Source organism: Toxotes jaculatrix, chromosome 7 (assembly GCF_017976425.1).
Source record: "Toxotes jaculatrix isolate fToxJac2 chromosome 7, fToxJac2.pri, whole genome shotgun sequence".
Classification (NCBI taxonomy): Eukaryota; Metazoa; Chordata; class Actinopteri; family Toxotidae; genus Toxotes; species Toxotes jaculatrix.
This window is the reverse complement of record NC_054400.1, coordinates 15,526,455-15,549,566: the sequence shown is the minus strand read 5'-3', so window position 1 is coordinate 15,549,566 and position 23,112 is coordinate 15,526,455. Positions and strand designations below refer to the sequence as shown.

Genomic DNA, 23,112 nt, shown 5'->3' with positions numbered 1-23,112 from the left:
TCAACTCTCAACAAAGAGAGGCAGACAGATGGATGGGTGGATGGCCCTAATCATCTGTGTCTTACCATTGCCATACTCTCACATTGGCATACAGTAGTGTGACAAGGAAAAGAAGGAAACACATGTACTGGGACACTGTTACACACATGTAAAACAATACCTTGTTAGTCACAATCACATTACTGTGTGCTACAAATTAAAAAAATGCATCATTGTCAAATCAATGCCTCTGGTAGATGGTGGATGTTTTGCGGTCTGGATTAGAACCAAATGGGTAAAATGATACAATCAATAGAAAAGGACACACTGTACTGGAAAGTCTAAATTTGATTGAAAGCATTTAGACCTGGCCTGTGTAGAGAGGTTTGAGTTGTGGGTTGTTTGTTTCTGTGACTTTGTGAAAGTCAAGTGAGGCAATGTAGCAAAATGTAGACCAGAGAAACCTTACTTCACTTCAGCTCTCTCGTGACTGGGTCTTTGTCAATACCCTGTTCTGTTCTTAAAAGGTGATATACAAATAAAATTTACTTACTTAGCTCATCTTTGCCTCTGTTCCTAAACAACTCTCTTCTCGCTCGTCCACACGCCCTTGTGAGAAACTCTGCCACCCTTCAAACAAATACACTTGAGTGCAGATCAAACACTGGCTCTCATTCCATATCTCCTCCACAGTTTCAGGGATATTACCAAGGGTGCCAGTCAGCCCCACTCTGTAGCCAAGCAGTTCTGGCAAGGAGAATATGTTGCTGAGAGCAGACTTGGGCTGTCTGGTATGATAAAAATGCAGATCCAATGCATCTGAGCTGTCAGAAAGTCTAAGTATCAGCAATATTATTACTTCACTTATTCCAATAATAAGCTAACTTGGGATCATAGTAATGAAGATAGGAATCAGGTCAATCATCTTTACCAATAACCAACCATGCTACACATTTGATTTAGAAGTCATACACAATTTAAAAATCATTTATCTGCCTATATAGTGATCTAGTTCTTTACAGTAAGTGATGAAATTAAAGCAGAAAATTCTTACAGAAGATCATTTTCAAACCATCTCACCATGACATCAGGGCTGAGTCAGTCAAGGCGGCCCACACAGTTTCTATCACAAGGACACAGATACTACATATAGATTCCTGTTAGCTCTGCTTTGCTTCAGTCCCCAGATACTATTGGATTACTGCAGCAGATTGGAGACATAATGGAGAATCAATAGCAGACCAGCAATGCCGAGCACTGAGGACCGGACTTTCATGACCTTCACAATCCCCGGCTGAGAGATGTTAGATAAGCACAGATATCTGGATTTGGATGCATACAATCAAGAAGATGCATGGGTAGTCAGCTTAGCTCAGCCTGCAGGGGATCGGCTTCATCAACTTAACCGCACTGATCCTTGACTACAGCTCTTAGAAACTCCTCCAGAGCAAAATTTAAAACTTGTTCAATTGCATTGTTGTTTACATTTTTTTTTAAACAAATTTCTTTCCAGTATCTAAAAATACAGTGTTCCAGGATCACGTGCAGCATAGTAAAATACACTGAAATAAAGTGTGTACTAACAGATTAAATAAAATAACAACTTTAAGCACTGTACACCACAAGCCTGTATGTACAGTACATATCTGGTGTGGGGTAGAAGTCATTATCTTTCTGAGGCCTTGTGTAAACGCTTGTTCATTGCTTTGGTGTTTCAGTATGATTATATAATTGGCTTAGCTGCCCCAACCGTGTAAAATAGTTGCTTCTGAGAAATGTGCCATGTACTGTTATGAATCACGCTGCTGGAAAATAAACATCTAATGTGTTCCCCTCCACTCGCCAAGCAGAAATAATCAGTCCTATGAATGGCAATAATAAACAAACGATATGTAGACCTCTGCCACCTCAAAACCCCTTAGATGTCTCCCCTGACTTCTGTGAATATTTCAAGAATGTGCTCCACTCGCAGACAAATAGTGAGACACACAGAGGAGTAGAAAATGCTAGTTGGAGGGCAGACAGAGGGAAAAGGGACTAACACTGTCTTTGTAAAATGTTCAGTCAAAAAGACATATTTGCTCATCAATCTCAGAAACACAAGAAGAGATGCTCTGCACACAGTTTCAGCATGTACACACAGTCCAGCCTGTAAACAACCACACATCTTAGACATGCAAACTCTCTCCTACACCAGATGATGAAGCTGTAAAACATCTGGCAGGTGTTATTTTGGATTGTTTTTGGTGCATCCTGTTCCATATTTCACTGTATAGCTTGAGAGTAGCGTCTGTACACCAGGCACTACACAGCACTGCAGAGCTGGCAAAGAAGTGTGTTTGTGCACATGTGTGTGTGGAGGCTACATGTCTAAAGGTTTGGTGAGACAAAAAGATTGAGGGGCAGCATCAAATAAAAACAACTATGTTGCTGCCTATAGGTCAAAAGGGCTCAGCCTAATGTTTATCATGAAACACCAAGTATGTTGTATGAATGTTACGCATTTTAACATGTACAATCAGCATGTATGCTAATGCAGTGTAATAATCAATGTATGAAATATAAAGCTATGTTTTAACAGCATGATGCTACACAGAGAGGCATGACAGAGTTGTAAAGAATGGGAGCACTCTGCACTGAGGACAGCCTGCTATGCATCACAGAGCCAGAGCAGAACATACAGTGTGTACGGAGTAACAACATCCCACAAAATCTGAAAACTTGGTTTGGTGGGCTCAACGGTATGTACGTGTGAGAGGTATCACTAACCAAGCAGCCGTCTCTAAATGTACATTTTAACTTGTCATACTGCATATGAAGATGGTATTTGACCTTTTAACAAGAGCAAATGAAGAGAAACAATGTGTGGGAGGTAATGGCGGACTACACCTCAGATGTGACATGAAGAGAAAAAAACAAGCAAGACAGAGGGAGGGAATGACAAAGACACAGAAAGAAGACAATGGGAGCGAGAAACAGAGACAGAGAATGAAAGGTATGATAGTTTTAAATATTTAGTTGGGTACTTCCCTCGTGATTTCTGCAACAACAATGTACAACAGGGCCACATGCCAAGTTTTACTCAACGCAAATCAATCCCCCCGCAGGACAGATAAGAAAAACAGCAGTATATAATCATGAGATATTCAGAAACGGAATGAATGTATTTCGTTTTGTAAGACGACACAAATACAAGAAGCCCAGGGAGAGGACTCTGGGTTGTGTATTTGTAATTCAAAGAGTGTTTCACTCTAGTTCCACTCTGCATGAGAAGCAGTGAGGAGGAGGTCACCCTCTGTGTCCAGAGAGTCACATGATTCATCTGAGGGAATGGGGGTGGGGTAGGGGGGGGGGGGGGGGGGGCATACAGATGATGAGTATATGGAGAGAAAACAGAGACACTGTTCTCTAAAAACACTGAAGCAGAGAGAAGCTACACTACAGCACGACACTCTCAAGTCAAGGCCTTATCACAGCGGGATTATTTAACTCAACCACCAGTGGTATCTATGCAAGCTAGCTCATGGCCCATGGAAGACATAATCCAATGACACAAAGAGAACAAGAGAGACTTGCCCATCCCAACAAAGCCCAGCTTAGTTTTACTCAGCCCAGCCCTGGAGTCCAAAGGTCCTCCAACTCTTCTTTAAGCCACAAGGTTGACAGGCAGGTTTGTTACCTATGCATATGTTTATGGACACAACTAACTGTGTTTATCATTCTCAGAAGTGGTCGATCATGGCGGTAAGAGAGTAGGTCGCCCTGCCTTTATTGATCTGAGGTCACAGGCTGCTAAAGAAAATGAGGAGGAATTTCATGATGCCAACTTTCCACATTCTTTAACTCCTTTCTCCCACTTGTTTGTCTTCACCCACCCCTCCATGTCTTTCTGTCTTATGCTTTCATTTTGTCATCTCTCCCTCCTACTCTCTTGCACCCAAGGGTCCCCTGAGTGGGCCTCTGCAAACCTCATCATTACCAGGGCAGGAAAGTGGGAGAGGGACATGGGGGACTCTCAGCAGGGCCAAAACAACAACAAGCAACAACAACAAACATCACAACCTCCAAATAATCTGAATTCCTGCGAGGCTGCCAACCTATCGCTCTGCCAGCAGCCTCCAACCAACCAATCACTGTACAGAGGAGAACAATTATGAGCCAATCGACACCGCAGGCCTCCTTTGGGAAATTTTTTTCACCCTCTGAAAAGCTGGTGCTGACGTGCTGCAGGGCAAAGGAGGGGGGAACTCCCTTCTGGAGGTCATTAAGATCAAAGTGATAATACTGGGAAAATTCTACATACAGATTCAGATGCTGCAAAGTAAACAAGGGGCATTTTTAAACAGACCCTGACACTGATGTTAGTAGAATGTGTTCCCAAGATTAACATCATATCTCTTTACGAATGTGAATTTAAGAAGTCAGTGTGGCAGAAAAACAACTTTGACAGTTGAATATGTCTCAGGTCACGTAAAGATTACATAAGGTGCTGTGAATGTGGATTGTTGTGACAAAATAAAAGAAGGTCCTCAATGTCTGTGCCATAGCTGCTGAGATATCGTGGCTTTTAGTGCCTAAAAGGGGTCAAGCTCCATATATCAATATCACTGCCTTGGTGCAAAAGAACTGCAGAAGTCTGAAAAGCCACTGTTACTGACATTTACAACTAAATAAAATCCAATATTGGAAGAAAACAAAAGAAGCATTAGTCCCTCAAGGCTGAGATTTTTTCTGAAGACTTAAGAAAAGAGGTCAAAAGCCAAAGAAGACTTAATACAACAGGGTTCAGTTAGTACTACCCATGACTAAATGAATGAGCTTCATGGGTAAAATTGGTGGAGCGCCCCCTTAATCATTATTTTGACTTTTTTTCACCTTCAAAAAATATTCATAGATCTTTGCCATCAAAACATTTTTACAGGGAGGACAGCTGTGGTCTGCCCATGAAGCCTGAACTTCCCATTTCAGGGAACTAACCTTAAGAGAACGCATATTAACTCATTTTATCACGCCTATTTCATGTGTTATTTATTGTTTTTTATTGGCAGCAAACGACATTTTTGCCAGCATTGTTTTACATAAACTTGAGGTTACTTCAGCCTACTGCATAGTACTTGTTCTCTGAATCATATAAACAAATCACACACACAGAGGATTAAGGGAGCAGCTTTAAGTTAAGGAGATGATTATTGTACTTGTTTCAACTCACACACACTTTACGTGCTGTGCTAAACAATGTGGGGGACTCCAGATTTTGAGTTCTATCAGATTTTATATTGTCTAGGGTGAACATTGATCGCAGTACTGATAATATAATGACAGCTAATTATAAAGTCCTGACTGAGTCCTGGCGGCTATCAGCAGTATGTGGTATGTGCTGACGTGACTGCATCCTGGCCGACGAATGAGCACAATGAAAGAGACAACAGAGAAAGAGAGAGAGAGCAGCCGGTGCATAGGTAGAAGTGCAACACGGCTGAACAGAGGTGTGGAGGCTAAACCTCATCAGCTCAAAAGAGTATGTGGGTCAAACTGACCACTGACCTGTCTGGGATTAATGATATGAACCACCTTCTTAATCAGCAGTGCTCTGATTCACACAGCTGGTCACGGAAAAAAAAAGTGTATCTGGAAACAGCAAAACATACAACACTCGTTAATTAGAAACTGCACAAATGTAACGGACATTTTGTTTTTATATACCATTTTCAATCTGAATGGAATCATCCTACAAACATCTCGAATTTGACTCTAATCTCAAAAGCACTGTCACTCAGTGTAACCATTCACTGATATTCGAGTGATCTGATTCAGTGTTGCTACAACTAAACTGAGACAAAAAAGAAGAAAAGGCTGGCCTGGTGCTGAACTACCTGAGAGCGCATGCTGGAAAAAAAAACCAAACAGTCTTATCATGCTTTGCAGCTGGGACGTAGCGCTTCATTAACACTTCGGCCCAGAGTATAACTGTAGACGGGAGTGAGAGAGGATCCTCTGAGTGGGTGTAGTAAGAAGGGAGGTCACACACACACACATTATGAGGTGTCGGATTTCATTATCACAACACAGTGAGGCATTTAAAAAAACAAAAAAAAAAAACAAAAAACAGATTATTATCTTCAATTTAACCAGAACCCAACATGGGGCCGCACCCCTGTGTGGGCACATGAGACACATGGGTCAGTCAGACCATTATCAGGAATTAGACAGAGAGAGCTGAACTACTGTTCAGGGCATTGACTTATGTAACTGTCTTAATAAGCCTCATATGCTTGTTATTTTGGTCCTATCACTACTGTGATTCCATGGTACAGTACGAGCACAGTACACAGAGTGCTCTTTGACCCAAAATCACAAGACGGCACTAAAAACCCCACAGCCCTTAATTGTTGAGCTACCTCTTCACAGTAAGCTTATACAGTAAGAAAAAGGTACACTAAAATTGATTTAAAAACATGGCCTTCTGCTTTGAATCAGTGTTATCGATCACGGCTACAGTCTACAATTCACAATTTAATCAGTGATTTAAGAAAGAATGTGCACCACAGTAAAAGTCCAAGCAGGGGAAAGAGCGGAGGGTCACAAAATAAATATGATTTGTCTTGACAAGGTTTTGGCTGTGCAGTGCTGTGGCACTTCTGCTGCTACTCAGATGGAAAATATTACATAATGTGCAGATGCTGCTCACTCTGACAAGCAACATATCAGTGCAAGGGTAGCGTGCAGCACAGCATAAGAGCTCAGGTGCTATTCCCAAAGAGAGAGCAGGGGATTTGCATGAGCCATTTTCCCTTTCAAACATCCTCTGCGGCAAACTGACCAACATGGCCCAAGCTGGACCAATTCCCCTGCCTCCCAGTCAAATGAGGAGGAGACAGGAAGTTCATTAAGGAAACCACAGGCTCATATTCCTGTGTAACACCTTTCCCTTGTCCTGCAGTCTGGCTTGAAACCAGTCAGATTTGCATGATTATTCAATTTCTCCAAACATAGTTGTATAACACTTAACAGAAAAAGCACATAAATCGCAGTGTTAAAATAAGTTCATATAAACTCAACAGCTGAACTGCCACTGAATAATTACCAGTGATTCCAGATCATTCACTCGACACTGCTATCTAAACCAGCTCTTCCCGGCTCACTGGGCAGCTCTCAGCCTCCCAGGATAGCATAAAAACATAACCAGTTATCTCTTTTTCTCTTTGGATTGATGAAGCTATTTCACAGTCACAGCCCCGCGAAGCTTTTGGCGGTGGGATGGGTCAGGGAGGAGGAATCGTGAAGAGACTGGCTGCCAAGTATCAGGAGGAGAAATGTAACAGTTCACTGCAAAGAGCAGTGATAATGTGACAGATACTGAGACTCAGGCCAGCAAATGAAAGGCTGGCTGAGTGCGACTTCTAATAGTGTACCCTGTTAATATACAGAAAATGTGTCACCTGGCCTGCAGCACATTGTGCTAAGGGGATTTAGCAGCTGTATGACTGCGCTCATGCATTTAAGTTTCTCAATAACTTGGCTTCCAAAAGGTTAAACTGAGCCAATTTAATGGCAATATCTAGACAGGAAGGGGTCTTAAACATTTTCTACACACAAACACACAAGGAGTTTAAGGTCAGATTACCACAATTATCGTTGTAAGTGACTTACTTGCTCTGCCCCTTAATGTGTTACACAACCTTCAACTTGTCACCCTCATTTCCCATCAAACTCAACAGACTTTCACTTTCACACTAAATGTGCAAGACAGGTTTGCAGTTACATAAACAAACAAACAAACAAAAATCCCTATTAATTAGCAGCAACAGCAGCAAAAAGTAAATGTTGATACAGCAAACAACAAACACTAATGGCTGTTAAACAGCTACAGTGTGGCTCAGACTGGTTGTACAACAGGCTTTATCTCAACATCATAAAAGCAGCAAGAATTGAAATTACAGTTCAAGTATGAAGTTCAAATGAGCCACAACCTCCACCGTTACCACCACCACCACATTTAATCTCTTTTACTTCAATTTTCAGGAAATTTACAGTATAAGAAGAAAAACATTACTTTATGCCCCAACAATCTGACCTTCTACCCTTCATCCAATCATTAAAAAAAAAAAAAAGAAAAGAAAAGAAACATATTTTGAGGTGGAGGAGGCTTGGTAGAGAAATCCAGCCTCTGTGGTAAGATCAGGTGAGTTATTTTCACAGAATGACACCTTTTTTATCGGACCAGAAACTGAACAGCTGGATGACTTGCCTCAGTTTAAGCGCACACCTGCTATTTTCCACCTGGTCGACAACGACCAGAGAAGTGACACTTCGCCACACGAGCATGTCACGAACACGGGAGCTATTCGTCTAAGTGTCAGTGTTGTAAATCTTTAAAAGACAGTGTTTCGCATGATGCATCAAACTCACAGTAACCTTACCACACAATCGTCTTCTTCCGAGGAGTCGTGTAGAAATAAGATTTTCCTCAGAGCGGCTGCTGCAGTCCTCACAGCTGTCTCCTCAAGCAGAAAATCCGCAAACGATAAACATAATACGGCTGAGAATAATATTGGCAGTATTTATTTCCACCACAGGCGGACTGTCGACTACTAATAAAGACTACCTCCTCTACTGAGAGCAGCAAGAAGCCCCGTGAGTCTTTATGTCCCTGCCCTGCCTCTTTCCATATACCCATGCCATTCAGTGCACCACCGAGTGCAACATTGAAAGGCGACACGACTACGACCTCTGCAGGCCTGAGCAGGGGTGGACGTCCAAACTCATGAGGCTACACAAAACTTCAGCCTGTTAAGCAACAGCTCAAGATTGATCTGTTTCGTTACCTAAAATTGGTATGACAGTAATATCCGTGTTATCTCTCCCACCTGTATGAGTATCTCAGAAATCCTTTAGATTTTTAAATTCCTATCTTTGTTCCTTTGCTGAATGAGTGCAATGTAATAATAATATAATAATACACAGTAAGTCACAGTGGAGGCTTGTGTAAAAAAAAAAAAAAACATTTATTTTTAAAACATTGAGAAAAAACAAAGCTGCCGAAGTTCAGGCTGTGTTACATTGGAGAGGGGGCCCGGCACCATCCAATCCAGGAGCACAAGAGCAATTTCTAGAAATGTAAAAAAGTCATTTCAGAATGAGTATATTTCCATCGACATGTGCACATACTATGGGCTATATGACTCATATTTAATGTTCACTAACCTCTCACTGGTGTTTCCAGAGCTTTGCTCTGTTAGGGGTATAGCCACAGCAGGGTCAGGGCAGCTAGTTCATAATAAATACAAGGACATGTTGGTTATCTGATATCACAACAGCTATGAATAAAGAAACCTTGTTAATAATAATACATTTCAATTACCTTGCACTTTGTCGATTTCTTCTTTTGCTTTGTACGCATTTAAAGGCAAGTACAACCAGGCTGGCTCCTCCTACTACTAACACTCCTATAACTGAACCTGTAGAATCAAGAGATGTACATTAAAGAAGACTGTATAACTACACAGTAAATACACCACATCATAAAAAATTTGATCTCACCTGTTTGTCAGCCTTTGAAAGACAAACATTTGAGCCCTGAGCGAAAGCAAGACAAAGAGACAGGGTACAAGCAAGTCGCACTTGTAGCAAAGAGACATGCCTTCTAAAATTTAACAAATAACACTTAATGGAATGAAGTGAGTTAAAAGAGGTGAGAGAAAGAGTTACCAAAGAACGCTTTTGACAGTTGCTTATCCAGAGGGAAAAGATACAAGATGTATGCAGACAAAATACAAGATTTATTGGTATTCAGAACCTACCAACAGTTATATCAACAGTCCATCCAGGTTCTGATGATGTGGTATCTGGAGGACAGAGGGAAAACTCTAGTCAATGGTGAATCAAAACAGCGAGCAACAATGACTTAAAGTGTGTATCTGCAGGAAAAGCTTACCACTGCTAAAAGCACATATGCTGGTGTTTTCTAGTTGAGACAACAAAAGAAGTGTTATCAAGTGTTATCAGAAAGACAATTTCAACTATTTTGTTTTTACTCAAGAAAATATGCTGGGTGTAAAATTCTAATTTATTTGAATAGAAAATTTTCAAAGAGAAGAAATATAAATCCAGGGTCTGACTTGGCATTACGGGTGTTTTGTTTTGTTTTGTATTGCTTTGTGTGAATAGCACACAGATTAAAAATCAGCAAAAGGTTACACCAGAGAGTTTGACAACAAGAAATGATTTTCAAACAGCATCCACTGTAACTGATGAGTCCTGATATGCAAAAGTCGAAGAAGCAAAAGCAGAGTGGACGACAGCAGCACAAAATGAGAAGACAGATTAAAAGAATAAGCCTGAAGTCTTTGCTCTGTTTCAGTCAGTAAAACCCTCTTATTGAATGGTCACATTTAAATAAGAATAAATGTAATTGTTGGCACGATAACACATTTTTAAAAAATATATGTGTATATATGTATATATATATATATATATATAAAATGATCATAAATTGGTAATTTCAGTTTCAAGAAGTGTATGAATCATGGCAAGAAAACTACATTATGTAGTATATAAAGGGCTTCAGAAAGTAAAAGTAAATACCTTTGCATTTTTCAGTCTCAATAAAACCTGCGGTCCCTTCGAATTCACAGACACCAGCTTGGGTGGAAGCAAATGCCCGACCACCATGCTGACAGACAACCATGGGTTGTGGTCGGCCTGTGCAATTCTTAATGATACTGGAAATGGGCACCGGGTCCTCGTTGCAAAAGATCGTAGTCACGTTAGCTGCACATCCTGGATTTTTGCAGAAAAAGGTGTCCACATATTTGTTTCCATCTGTAACAAACAACATTTCTATTAAATTTCTGGCATAAAAACTTTTTTTTCCTCACAAAAGTAATGTAAAGAAGAGAAGGTGTGCCCTGACCTGCTGTAACTGGAAAGCACTGTGCAGACACAGAAAAAAACAGCAGCAAAAAGATGATCGGGTCTGTCAAGACAAAAAATACAAACTAAAGTGAAGACCCTCTGGTGGTGGTCATTAAACACAATTTAAAGAGGTGTACTTTCAGAAACCTACAGCTCGTATTAGAGACTGGCACTGCTGATTTCCACCGCTGATCAGGGCGACATATTTTATTCCCCTTGCGCTTCCTGTTGGAGATACAGTTCAGCATCAGATAAAAAATACAGAACGCTTCATTCCTAATTTCTCTGGAGGGGAGGCAAAATGGCCAGAGAGTTTGGGATGGGTAAAAATACTGGTAGAGACAATTATGCAACAGCTTAGCATTGGTAGGGACATGTCCCTACTGTCCATCTATGTCTACTAAGATTAGAAGGACTGAATAGATTAACATTACTTAACAGCTGTATGCCAGCTCCTCATCCACAGTGGGTGTGTGGTTATAGAGACTGACAGAAGCAGAGGTCCTCACTCTACTCAAACCTTAGTGATACTAGTATCAGGCACAGCTGTAGGAGAAGTTGTATAACCACAATAATAATAACCAATTATAATAAACCATAACCACAAAAACACTAGTGAGTAATTTAAAACCGTAAAACAGACATAAGTCCATACGAACTATTTCATTAGCATAGTTTAGCGTTAGCATGATACACATACTGGCAAGGATTAGCATTAGCTTACTGGCAGTGGTGAGAAAAGGGTTAGCTGACTTTAAGTCTATTCAAAGGAATGCTAATAGGAGCAAACTGACTCCTTCAACATACCAACACACCGGAAACCGGTTTGTTAAAATAATTATGCCAATATATTTTTAGACATGACCTCCCCTGACACTTTCATTCTGCCTATAAAACGTTGGTTATTGCAAGAATAGCTGATGAGGATGGCAGTAATAACCCTGTCACCGCGCGCACTCCAGCTCCCTCACAATCTCAGTTGCACCATGCTCCCTTAACTATCACAATTGACACGCCTAACACGAACACATACCGTGACAGTAGTTGCAACCCTTGAAACGGGTTTCGAAACAAAACGTGTTCAAGGTCCAGGTTCAGGTCCAGGCTCAGATTCATCGTCTGCATCCAATCCTTCCTCCCTTCCAGTTGCCCGTCACCCGCTCAGGTGATTCTTCAGAGGCTTCTCTACACAGAATGTGCGTTGTATAGGTGTGTCACCAGCCGACTGCCTAGTATCGGTACAGTATAGCGATGTAGCGGATGGACAAGTCTGTCCATACAATTACTGATAAAGTAATCTTGGATTAAACGCAGCCTGCCTGAAAAGACCCGTTCTCCGCTCAGACGTTGTGAGGTCTTGCCCGCTGTCAGAATCTTCGCAGGACTTCCGCCGGAGGAAGCAGCAGAGATCACAGACCGCAGACTGTTCACGGTGAGTGCAACAGAAGTTCGCGGATAATGAGCTGGTCAAAATGTGTCAAGTTAAAAAATAATACAATAAAATTGCATATAAATGATCTCACACTTAGGCCACACCTTAACATGCATTTCTGAGATTACAAAAAAAAAAAAAGGCTCTAAGCTGAAGAGTGAATGATGTGTTATGTGTCTCCAGCAGTCAATGTGGGATGATGTGAGAACAACTTTTTTTTAAAAATCACCATCAAACGTATTTTCTATGTATCACGTTATTTCTAGTTTCAGTCTCTGTTCTGCATTTGGTCACGGGAAACATTTCATTTCATCACATTATGTGGGTTTTCGTTGTTTTCTCATTCAGTGTTTCTCTGAAGTGCGGAATCAATCAGCAATCGCGCCTTATTTTGAGGTAGTAAATGGCCTTTTAAGGATGACCTTTAAGAAAGCGGAAGGAATATAATTATTACTACTATTAAATATAAACATTATATATACAATTCACCTAGATAGATAGATAGATAGATAGATAGATAGATAGATAGATAGATAGATAGATAGATAGATGATTCAACTTTGAGCTTGTGCATGAGACTTTCTTTGCCACTCGCTGTTCATCTTTGTGTTTATGTCTGTTTTTGTGTATAATGTAGGGAAGTAAATGTGACCTTTAAGAAAATATAATCACTATCATAAAAATAACCCACCACGATAGATAAATAGTTCATGCATGAAAGATTCTCTGTCACCAGCCATCTTTGTGTTTGTGTCTGTTCATGTGAATGAATTCCAAACGGAAAGTGAAGCATTTAGGGGTTGTTTAGGTCATATTTTGGCTTTCATTCATTCATTTTTTCATCTAGCAATACAGATCCCATACAGCAGGGACCCAGTAAAAACAAACACATGTAAACAAATCACTCACAGTTACAGTGTAAATAAATACATTTATTATTCTCAGAAAAAGAATGATGCTTATTGGTGGGAAACCCCGCCCATATGCACTTATCCTTCCTCACTAGTTTCAAACAGTTTCTGTAAAAAACAAAACAAAAAAAAAACAAGAACACAAGAATCCTCTGATTTATATTGTGAGAGAATAGAGATTTTGAACCAGGTTGATGAATCCTTTAATACCTTTGTTATGGAAAAAGATTTTTTAAAAAAAGTCTCTATTTGACAGGGGAAATAAAGAAAAAGGTCCATTGCTGTAGTTTGGGTTTTTGCCAGTATTTTAAGAGGGGCTGGTGAAGGGTTTGATGAGACCAAGATCCATAGCTTTGACCAGGCATGCACGTGCCACATCTATGACCTCCTGCCTCTTGGGATTGTCCTCCGCCTTGCCAATTACTGAGAGGATTTCCAGCATCTCACTCTCGATCAGCTTCTTGGCCAGCTCGCTGTCATCTGAGTTGAGCATGTTGTAGACAATCACAAGGCCACGGTGCTGGATGTTAGGGTTGATATGGAGACATAACCTCTGCAGGATCTCAAGCCACTGGGTGGTCTGTTGGGAAAGATCAGTCACTCAGTCAGTGCCACGGTGACATTGTAAAATGTGTGAATGATGAATTAAAAATGTCACATTCTGCTTTAAACTTGGTAGTTTGGATATTTTTAAACACCTGCGGTTCTAAACAGTGGAGTCTATGGCTTAAAGTATATTAGTATTTGTGTATGAATTTTTATCTTCAGGGGATTTTCCTCATTTTACACATGACCATCAGTTTTGTAGCCGCAAAGGTTAAATCTGTTTGTAAAATGTTTCATGTGTGGCTCTGGAGAAGCTTTGCCACTGATGTCAAAGCTTATGTCATCCCCATAGTTTCGACTTGAAACATTTCCTACTTCCCACTTTGCAAACTGGGACTGTTTGAAACAGCTGTGGAGTTGACCCACTGTTTTTGGAGACTGACTAGTGAGGAAAGTCAGGATATCACTGCTGTTACCACTTTGACCATTTAACTGTGTCCACTAATCTGTTACTCTCACAACTTTATCGAAGTACAGTACTAAATCACTGCACTGTTAAATCACAGCTGTAATGGTAAGCGAACAGTTTGAAAACTGTCTATGTCTGTTTATGTGTATGAATGCCAAAGCGAACTATTTAGGACTTATCTAAAGGACAGATTTTGGCTTCCAGTTATACGTTGCGGGACCGTTAACCATGGGGATTTCACTTGTGATTTCTGATGTGATGCTGCAATTAATATTTTATGCTAAAAAGCCAAGTGAACACTGTTGTACATACCACCCGGGTCAATTTGGTGCAGAGCTTCTTCTGAGAAGCAGTGAGCATAGCCAGAGCTCCACCTGCTGCTACCTGAAGATTGTCGTCATCCTCGCCACATAGCAGCACCAGCAGCTTCATCTTATCATTGCCATCTTCCAGGTAACGATCTTGGACCTAAAGCATGCACAGTTACACACAGGTTACATGTGTTGACTTGTATCATCAGTTATTATGTGAGGTTTTTAGCTACTTGTCTGCTCTCACCTGTTTACATGTCACAAGGTTGCACATGCATTCAGTGGCAGCCTGTCTGATCTGGTCGTGCTCCTCAAACATGTAGTTCTCAATCTCTGGCAGAGCTTTCTCTTTCACAATCTTTACTCTATAAAACAGAGGAAGGATATAGGATGAGGTGAAAAGAACACAATAAGACAAGACCTGAAAGCTGAATTGAAGTTACTTTTGAGAAAAGAGAGTTTCAGTGATCGTAATCTCATGTGATGGTGAATGATGTCACCTTAGTTTTTCACTGTAACCAGCCAAGTTGGTCAGGCCTTTCAGAGCTTCAAAGTTCTGCATTCCATCTCTGTCTGTGTGAAGGAGGCTAACTAACGGCCGCACCACCTCATACACCTGCCAAAAAAGAAACAGCTGAATTGAAAATTTTAAAAAGTCCTTTTGTTGCACTATTATGGCATAAATATACTGAACACTGAGAGGGATGAACAAACAAGATTAATTATAATAAAACTAATAATGATAATATAAACCACCAACAGACTATCACAGCTATCAGAAACCGCATCCTCCTCCAGCATGTAAAGAGACAGAGAGAAAAACATGCAAAAACAGGAACTGAAGTGAAGTGAACGAAAGTGTCAGGGTTTAGAAATAATGTGGTGGCCTAAAATTCCACTCCCACTCATACTCACTATCATATCAAAAGGGATTGCCACAACAAAACAGTTACTGCTGTGTGTCTTACCCTTTCACCAGGGAAGGCAATTTCTGGGTTTGAAATGGCTGCAATCTTGGCAAGGGCGTGGCTGGCTTTCACCTTTCCAGCATCTGTACCCTCCAGAGCAAGTGGTATCAAAGCCTGAGGGTAGGGACGGTAATAGTTTGCAATAGTTTGCTAGACCAGTTTGTCTGGGTAACAGCAATACAAAATATTTTAATCCCCCCCCCCCCCCCCCCCCACCCCTCTGTTTTTGAAAGGTGAGTCAGTGGTGGAATGCATGAACTAGTTTCTTTTACTGAATTGTGACATGGAGTGTCATACCAAACACAGTACTCACCTTTCCTCCACCTTGGGCTACAATAGTACCACGATCTTTGGGGTGCTCTGATAATGCCAAGAAAACCCTAAAGATAAAAACAGAAAATAGGTTCAGCAATCACATATTTACAACAGGAATAATACAAATGATATTTTTAGCTTGCATTCCCCCGTTGTAGTTTCCTCTCCAAACTTTTCTAATGACATGTCAGTCATCACAATTGATGACTGTGAAGTCAGTTGGGGTTTCTAGGGAGTTACAAAATGAGTCTGATTCCACAAAATCACTTTGACATGCTTCTCCAACCTTGCAAGCATCTCCTTGGTCTGGTCAGTCAGGATGGCATTGTCTGCTTTGACCATGACAGCAAGAGCTGAGGTAACTCCAGCCTTCAACAGCCTATTTACTCTCCTCTCAATGAAGTCCTTCTTGTCCTGGCAAAGAAAAAGTTTGTGTTTGCATGTACATACATTTCTTGTTCTCTGTGCGTCAATTTGACATATTGTGGTCTGCTGTTCGAGAGTAGTTCAGTTTCCTTTCCTGTTTTGCTTTTGTTTTTTACCTTTGGGTGCTGCTCAGGCACATGTTGTTTTGAGAACTTGGCTAGCTGGACCAGCTCAGGGATGATATCCTTCTTATCATAGGAGTTGGTGCAGTTAACCAGGGTGCAAGCTACTGCATATAAGATTGTCTTATCCCTGGACTGAAAATAAAGAGAAAGGAAAGAGGTTATTTCAAATGTCTAATCAGTTATACAGTATGTTTCTCTCTGAGTGTCATTTCTATACCTTGGCCAGTTCAAACATGGCTTTCATGGCAGGCTCATCCTCAACAAAGTCATCTTTCACATCAGCATCATTAGTCAGATAAGCAAGACCCTCGATAGCCCACTTTCTTGTTTTGGTATCAATCTGGGGATTACAGAGCCACCTGGATTAAAAAAGAGAGCATGTGTTTAGCAAATGTTTTTTAAAAATACTGTTACCAGTATCAGTTTTCTCACAGATTTTCGACAAACTTCCTTCTTTTTCTATCACAATGCATGACAACCTGTGTACTCACTTTCTGCACTGCTTGGCCAGCTTCTCTGTGGAGCCCTCAGCAAACTGCCTTAAACTGTAGTCATCACCTCCCGCTGAACCCAGTTTACAGAGACCCTGGAGAGAGCATGGGCATGAATATGCATACACATATACACAAGTGATGTAGTCTAATCAAACTTTGATAATTATTATATTTTTGGTATGGCTGCTCAACATGTTTTTACTTTCCTGTACTCTCTTGTACTATTCCTTCTTTTTTTTTAAATATTGTACTGTATTGTTATTCTTTCTTGTGTTTAGGCTTTGATGAAAAAAAAAAATTGACCTGTCGTGGAATAATAAAGTTCTGCTATACTCTTATTCTTTCCTCACACACTCACCACCAGCGCACGTATTTTAATCCTCTCATTCTTGGTCTTCTTGTAGATATCCTTGAGCAATGACACACCGTTGGTAATGATGAAGGAGGCGCGGCTCATCTTTGAGGAGGCGTGGATCAGAGCCTCCACGGCAACCATCTGGTCCACCTCACGTTCTGAGCCGCACAGCGCCACCATCATCTCCATGATACCTTGCCGTCCTACTAGAGCATTACCAACTTCGAAGGGGCCCTGCAGCAGCCCTGAGATGGTGTTGATAGCATGAATGGTCTTGTCCATGTTGTTGGGGTCAATTTTGGATCTGTAGAAAAGAAAGGTAAAAAAAATTAAAAAATCAAAAGAGACTACCTAAGTTCTGTCAGCTTTATTTCCATTTGGAAAGTCTTGACTGCAACATCTGTCAATAAGGGATCTCTATTTTATGGACATACTTGATATATTCATCACAAATGTCCCTGAAGTTGTTTCTCTCTGGGTCACACTTGAGGTCATCATAGAGCTTGTTGAGGAGCACACTGGCAATCAGCTGTGTGTTCTCTGTCAAGGGCAGCTGGTCTGGCAGTTCGGGAACCTGACCACACACCTTGAGGATCTTCTTCAGACCTGGAGAACAAACATGTCACCATGTCAGGGTGTCTCAGATGTAGCTATGGACAGTGGCTCAAAGCAAATAAGTGATGTGATGCTGCTGTCTGTCTCACCGTGATCAATGGTGAAGAGGGTCCTGGTGTTGTCTTTCTCTTTTTTGTCTTTGCGAGGTACATTCTTGGTCAGGAGGTTCAGAGCCTGGTCTCTGCCGTGGCCAGACACCTTTGTATTAGCAACCATCTCCAGCAGAGAGAGAAGAATGGTTTTCAGGTCTTTAGATGCATCTGCAGGGAGGACAGACGAAATAAAAGATTGTATGTCTGGGACAAAATATCAGTAACATACATAACAGTAACATAGCTGACACCATACAGACACAGATGGTGATTCTGTCTCACCCAGAACTAAGGCCTCTTCTTTTCCATATTCCCTTGAATCTCCGCCAGTGAGGGAGTCATTAATGCATTGGAAGAGGTTGCAGGTTGCCAGTGCGATCTCCTCATTGTCAACACCCATGATGCTGCACATCTTATCAATGCCCACCATGTGAACAATAGCCATAGCCTGTTTTGGGGAGTAAAAAAATATATTTTGTGAGAAAAATGTCTTTAATTCAATAACATTCACGGCAAGCATCATGCAGACAGGTGTTGTATTTTAAAATATTGATTGTATTTGGTAGAGTATGTATATGTTGAAATGTTTTCTGGATTCCCATGAACTTTCACTTCGCTTTTGTCTTGACTCATTTTCTACACTACTACACTCACCCGAGCTTTGTGCCCTGTGCACATTCCTGACAAAGTACGCACAGCAGCCAGGATCATCTCTGGTTTGCCCGTCTCTATCATGTTGAGCAGCAGAGGTACTCCGTTGTTCTGGAAGATTCTCTCTGCTCCTGCGTCTTCTCTCGACAACACTATCAGGTTGTTGGCAGCCTAGACGTAAAAGAGGAAGTAGTGATGTGTAATCCCCACAATTGAACTTTGCATCCACATCCTAGCAAATGTTTAAAAGGGAAGCTATTTCTTTTTACAATTTTTTATTAAAATTACATAAAGTACCCACTTTTTCTCTCTTGTCCTTTTCCATTTCTTCATCAAGGAGAATTTCAAACATATTCTGTACCCTCGAATCTGTGGAGAAGGTTGTTTTGAGCTGTGGAGAAAAAATAAAATTCTAAGTGAAATGTTCATCATTTTTCTGTAGCAGTAAAGCATGTGATGCTGCCATGCCCCGGTCAAGTACCTTTTAATTTGTTTTGTTTTTGGTTAAGTGTAAAGATCTGTCCATTTTTTTGTTCACAATTATGATATTTTTCAGCAAAAGATCATAACTGAATATATCTAGAAGTGCTAATTTTATGTTATGGATTAGTGATCGCTTCATGCATTTATTTAAAGTGATGCCTGTAGTCTTGTACTGTCCTGTATGAACTAATGTGTGTGGGTGTGTTGTTCTGTTTAATGCCGACCTTGGCCTGGATGTCTGCCCCCAGCCTGCGGAGAGTCTCCAGGAAGGTCTTATTCTTTGGTTCGAGGGTGGCGCATCTCTGCACATCTTTGAAAGCCATGTCTAGTTTTCCTAGCTTCTCTAGAGCTTGGCATCGCCGGTACAAGGCTTTAATGTCTGCAGCATCAACATCAATTGCTAAAAAGGGGGAAGAATTATGATGAGCTTGTGGATCTTGGTTTAAGTTAATGTTGCTTTTCTTTGGTTTGACACTATAATTAGTGTTGGTTAAATTCCTACATTTCTTACTCTACCTTTAGATGCATCAGAGGCTGCATTGGCATAGTTTTCCTGTAACAAAAAAAAAACATTTAAATGAAAGTCTGTTCACCAGGGGAATTACAAATTACTTCATCTGGAGCTTGTATGTTCTGCTTTACCAAACTGCTTACCTTTTTTAGGTAACATGCAGATCTGTTCCTGTGAATGACAGCCAGCACGTTTTTGTCCTTGCACACCTTGATGGCTTTAGTGTAGCATTCAATGGCCTTGTCAATATCTCCAGCCTGGAAATGTTTGTTTCCCTCATCTTTTAACTGGACTGGGTCTCCCATCTGGTAGAAAATGGAATTATCATGTATGAAAAACAAAATCAACAGATCATTAAAACGTTTGAGTGTTTCATGTAAAACCCAAACTGATTGTCAGCATTTATGTCTTATCCCTTCTTATGTGTGACAGCATCACCTCACCATCCAAAGCACGATTTAACATTTTCAGTGTCATCAGTCAGTTAAATGTATGTGTAGTATTTTAACAAATCCACCTAAGCTCCATTCCAGCCACACATTCCAATCACATAAAGAGATTTTTGGATCAAAGCAAACATTTCAGACAAGCTAAAGATTGAAAACAAATCTGCTGAACAGTCTCACACTTTTATTGCCATTTAGAGGTAAAGAGAATTGGAATTGAAGTATAGACGCAGTTCAAAATCAATACACATGCACAGTGAAGACTCATATTTAAAATTCATAATCTGTCAGCATAATAATATCTAATATCATTTGCTAGTGTAGCATTAGAAAAAAAAAAAACAACTCTCACCATTATTGCTAATAAAGTGTCCTGCCGATCTGGGTCTTCTGTAGCAAATGGCCAAGCACATGCTATCTCTAACTTTAAATGGCCTCCCCTCAGGCCTTATTTGGGCATGGTCTTGTACCCCAGTTGGAGCCATGCAACAAATGACACTTTCCCAATGGACAGGCACGGTCTCCTCGTGCTCCCGTGATAGACACAGTCTATCTCCCTCTGTCTCCTTATCCTAAGTACCCTCTACATACCTGATTGACACCCAAAAGAAAAAAAAAAGGCTCTGTGGAAGCTGTACAGTACCTTTACAACTGTGTGCTGTGTGTCTTGCTTGATCCTCTTCTACGCTCTTTTCTTCTTTCTTACCTGCGTAGAGGGTCTGCGTCTCCAGTCCCTAGTGTTTGCTGCAAACTTTGTCTGTCTTGTGTAACCTTCCCTGACCAACACCTCAAATTTATATTTATACTTGATCTTACTGAGGTGGGACAGGACTAATGTGAGCCATCCATCACCCAAAGGGGTTCATTGCAAGTATACATAAGCGCCTGAAAGCATATTTGTGCCACAGGTCATCATGAACCATGATTATTTGCATTGTCACCAATATGCTTCCAGTGACTTTGAATTGTCCATGGCTTGATTAATGAAACAGTTATTTTCCATTCAAAAAGTTCTTCAAGAGTAACTCCCTCCCCCCTTAAAGATGGTCTGTCCCTGATAAGGTCTATTTAGGGCACAGACAGCTGAGAACTCACCAGCAAATGCCTGATGCCAAAGTGGCGGGGGGGTTCAACAAGCGTGTGTTTATGGAGACACTGGGGGGGCTGACAGCTGTGGGACCACAGAAGAACCTGGTAGCTTCTGGAAAGAGAATGATCTGGAGCTCCATGAGTTGGGTTTAGGTATTTAGTTATGGTAGTTGGGGGAAGGATTAGGGGTCAGAGAATGAAGAAGGATCCTCATTAACATACAAGTGCAAATGTGTGTGTACATGTTTGTGTTCATTGTTGGAGTGCAAAATAAAATATAAGACAACTGTTGAACTGGGTGTTCATCTTCTAACCGGTGCATGCAAGCATTAGGGTTTCGCATTCAAAACTATTTTGAAATTTCCATGACTCATTACTTTCGTTCTGTTGACAACAGAAGTTTTCTGTTTTGACTCATTGCTTACTTACCTGATGCATAGCAATACGGTAAAAATTCCTGCTGTGTCCTCTTTGTTTTTGAATGCTCAACAGCCTTCTTGCAAGTGAGAATATGAACAAACAAACAGAGACATTTATGGTCTGACAATGTTTTGGGTTTTTTTGTGCTGGTTACTCCTGGTTATGCCTAAATGCCATAATGCCTGTTGTTGTGTCAGGTTGATCAAAGCAAGTACAAGCCAAAGGGTTTGGTTAGCAGAGGACACTGTATTTTAGACTTGCTGTTCCTGTGAACATGACACTTTGAAGAAAAGAGCTGCTTTTGTTCCAAGACAGTTAGCAAACTACTCTCACTTGAAGCAAACTCAAGTGCTCTTGTACAGTATTATGTCATAGGTCAGCATCAGGTTATTAGTGATGCTTTTATTAAATTATTGAATTAAATTATTAAATTATCGGATTAAACAATTTCACCTGCCTTTTAAATAATATTTTTAGACGATGATTACATAAAAATCCTAATGCTTACCAAGAATATATGAAGGATTTTTTGTATGATGTTGCAATCTCATACATGAAAATTGGGGATCGTTCTATGATCAGGGTTATCTTACAGTTGGACCAGCACTCACAAAAATGTGCAGAATTACTTCAGGTCATAGAGCTTGTTTCACCATTGAGTACAGCTGTCTTTATTTCTATGAATATTGCAATGATAATGTTTCAAAATGACTTAAAAGGCATAGCTTTTAGTCATCAAATTTACATGAAATCCCTTTGACCCAAGTTTCCATGATTCATAATGTCTGTTTCATCAATGTTGCGTTAAGTCGTACATGCATGTGATCCTCCTGGTGAAGCTGCTTCCTGGCAAGTGTGACAAAGTGTATGTGTATGTGTATATTTAGGTATGTATGCAATCTCCCCACTGAGGGACTAATAAAGGATTTTCTTGTCTTTCTTATCTTTATGCTACTTGTTTATTTTATGTCTGTGTTGTTATTATCTGTTATTCTACGCACCTTACCTTGAATAGCATTGTAAATTTCGTCATATTAACATGATGACAACAAAAGCTTCTAATTCTAATTCTAATTCATTTCAGATTCAGATTCAATGTGCATACATCCACGGTGGCTTTTTTTTTCACACACACATACACATCCCTGTCTTACATTAGTTGTATGGGCACATTATACATTCCCTAGCTCCTTAACCTTACCCTAACCATCACAACTAAATGCCTAACCCCAACCGTTACCCTAATCCAAACCTTAACCTAACCCGAAAACCATGAGGACAGGCCAAAATGTCTTCATAACAATGGTTTCAAACCAAATTTGTGCACTATAGGAGGGAAGGAGTGATTGCTGGGCTTTGGTACCACCAGGTGGCATTACACATCCATTACAGTAAGAGTGGCATTACACACTTCCTGGATTTAGATTCTTTACTTGAGTAAAAGTAACAATGCTACAATGCAAACACACTATTTTACAAGTAAAAGTCCTGCATTAAAAGTCCTGCATTCATATCTTTATATGACGTATAAGTATTCTAAGAAAATGGTTCTTAAAATAA

At 40.5% G+C, this 23,112-nt stretch overlaps 3 protein-coding genes across 3 annotated transcripts in view; all 3 read right to left on the bottom strand.

Annotated features, from left to right (window-relative positions):
* pip5k1bb (phosphatidylinositol-4-phosphate 5-kinase, type I, beta b) overlaps nt 1-8,595 on the bottom strand; it is a 43,378-nt gene extending 34,783 nt beyond the window's left edge. Inside the window, exon 1 of the mRNA XM_041041526.1 lies at nt 8,400-8,595. The gene's annotated coding sequence lies outside the window, so the exon portion shown is untranslated. The remainder of the gene's footprint in view (nt 1-8,399) is intronic.
* Nucleotides 8,596-8,968: 373 nt separating this feature from the next.
* Nucleotides 8,969-12,361, bottom strand: LOC121184871. Its single transcript, XM_041042782.1, has 9 exons — nt 11,927-12,361; nt 11,045-11,118; nt 10,892-10,954; nt 10,564-10,800; nt 9,914-9,943; nt 9,780-9,824; nt 9,341-9,437; nt 9,184-9,246; nt 8,969-9,088 (listed from the first exon to the last, which is right to left on the bottom strand). Exons 1-9 carry the CDS (start codon nt 12,016-12,018, stop codon nt 9,025-9,027), a joined length of 765 nt encoding a protein of 254 aa, XP_040898716.1. The 5' UTR covers nt 12,019-12,361; the 3' UTR covers nt 8,969-9,024.
* A 768-nt stretch (nt 12,362-13,129) lies between these two features.
* On the bottom strand, nt 13,130-20,815 carry unc45b (unc-45 myosin chaperone B). The gene is made up of 20 exons (XM_041043254.1): nt 20,687-20,815; nt 19,741-19,902; nt 19,603-19,639; nt 19,311-19,486; nt 18,905-18,994; nt 18,607-18,774; nt 18,235-18,400; nt 17,950-18,120; nt 17,680-17,851; nt 17,249-17,549; nt 16,888-16,982; nt 16,614-16,755; nt 16,388-16,528; nt 16,132-16,259; nt 15,844-15,910; nt 15,531-15,644; nt 15,063-15,178; nt 14,810-14,927; nt 14,564-14,719; nt 13,130-13,816 (listed from the first exon to the last, which is right to left on the bottom strand). Exons 2-20 carry the CDS (start codon nt 19,900-19,902, stop codon nt 13,544-13,546), a joined length of 2,793 nt encoding a protein of 930 aa, XP_040899188.1. The 5' UTR covers nt 20,687-20,815; the 3' UTR covers nt 13,130-13,543.
* Between the last annotated feature and the right edge of the window lie 2,297 nt (nt 20,816-23,112).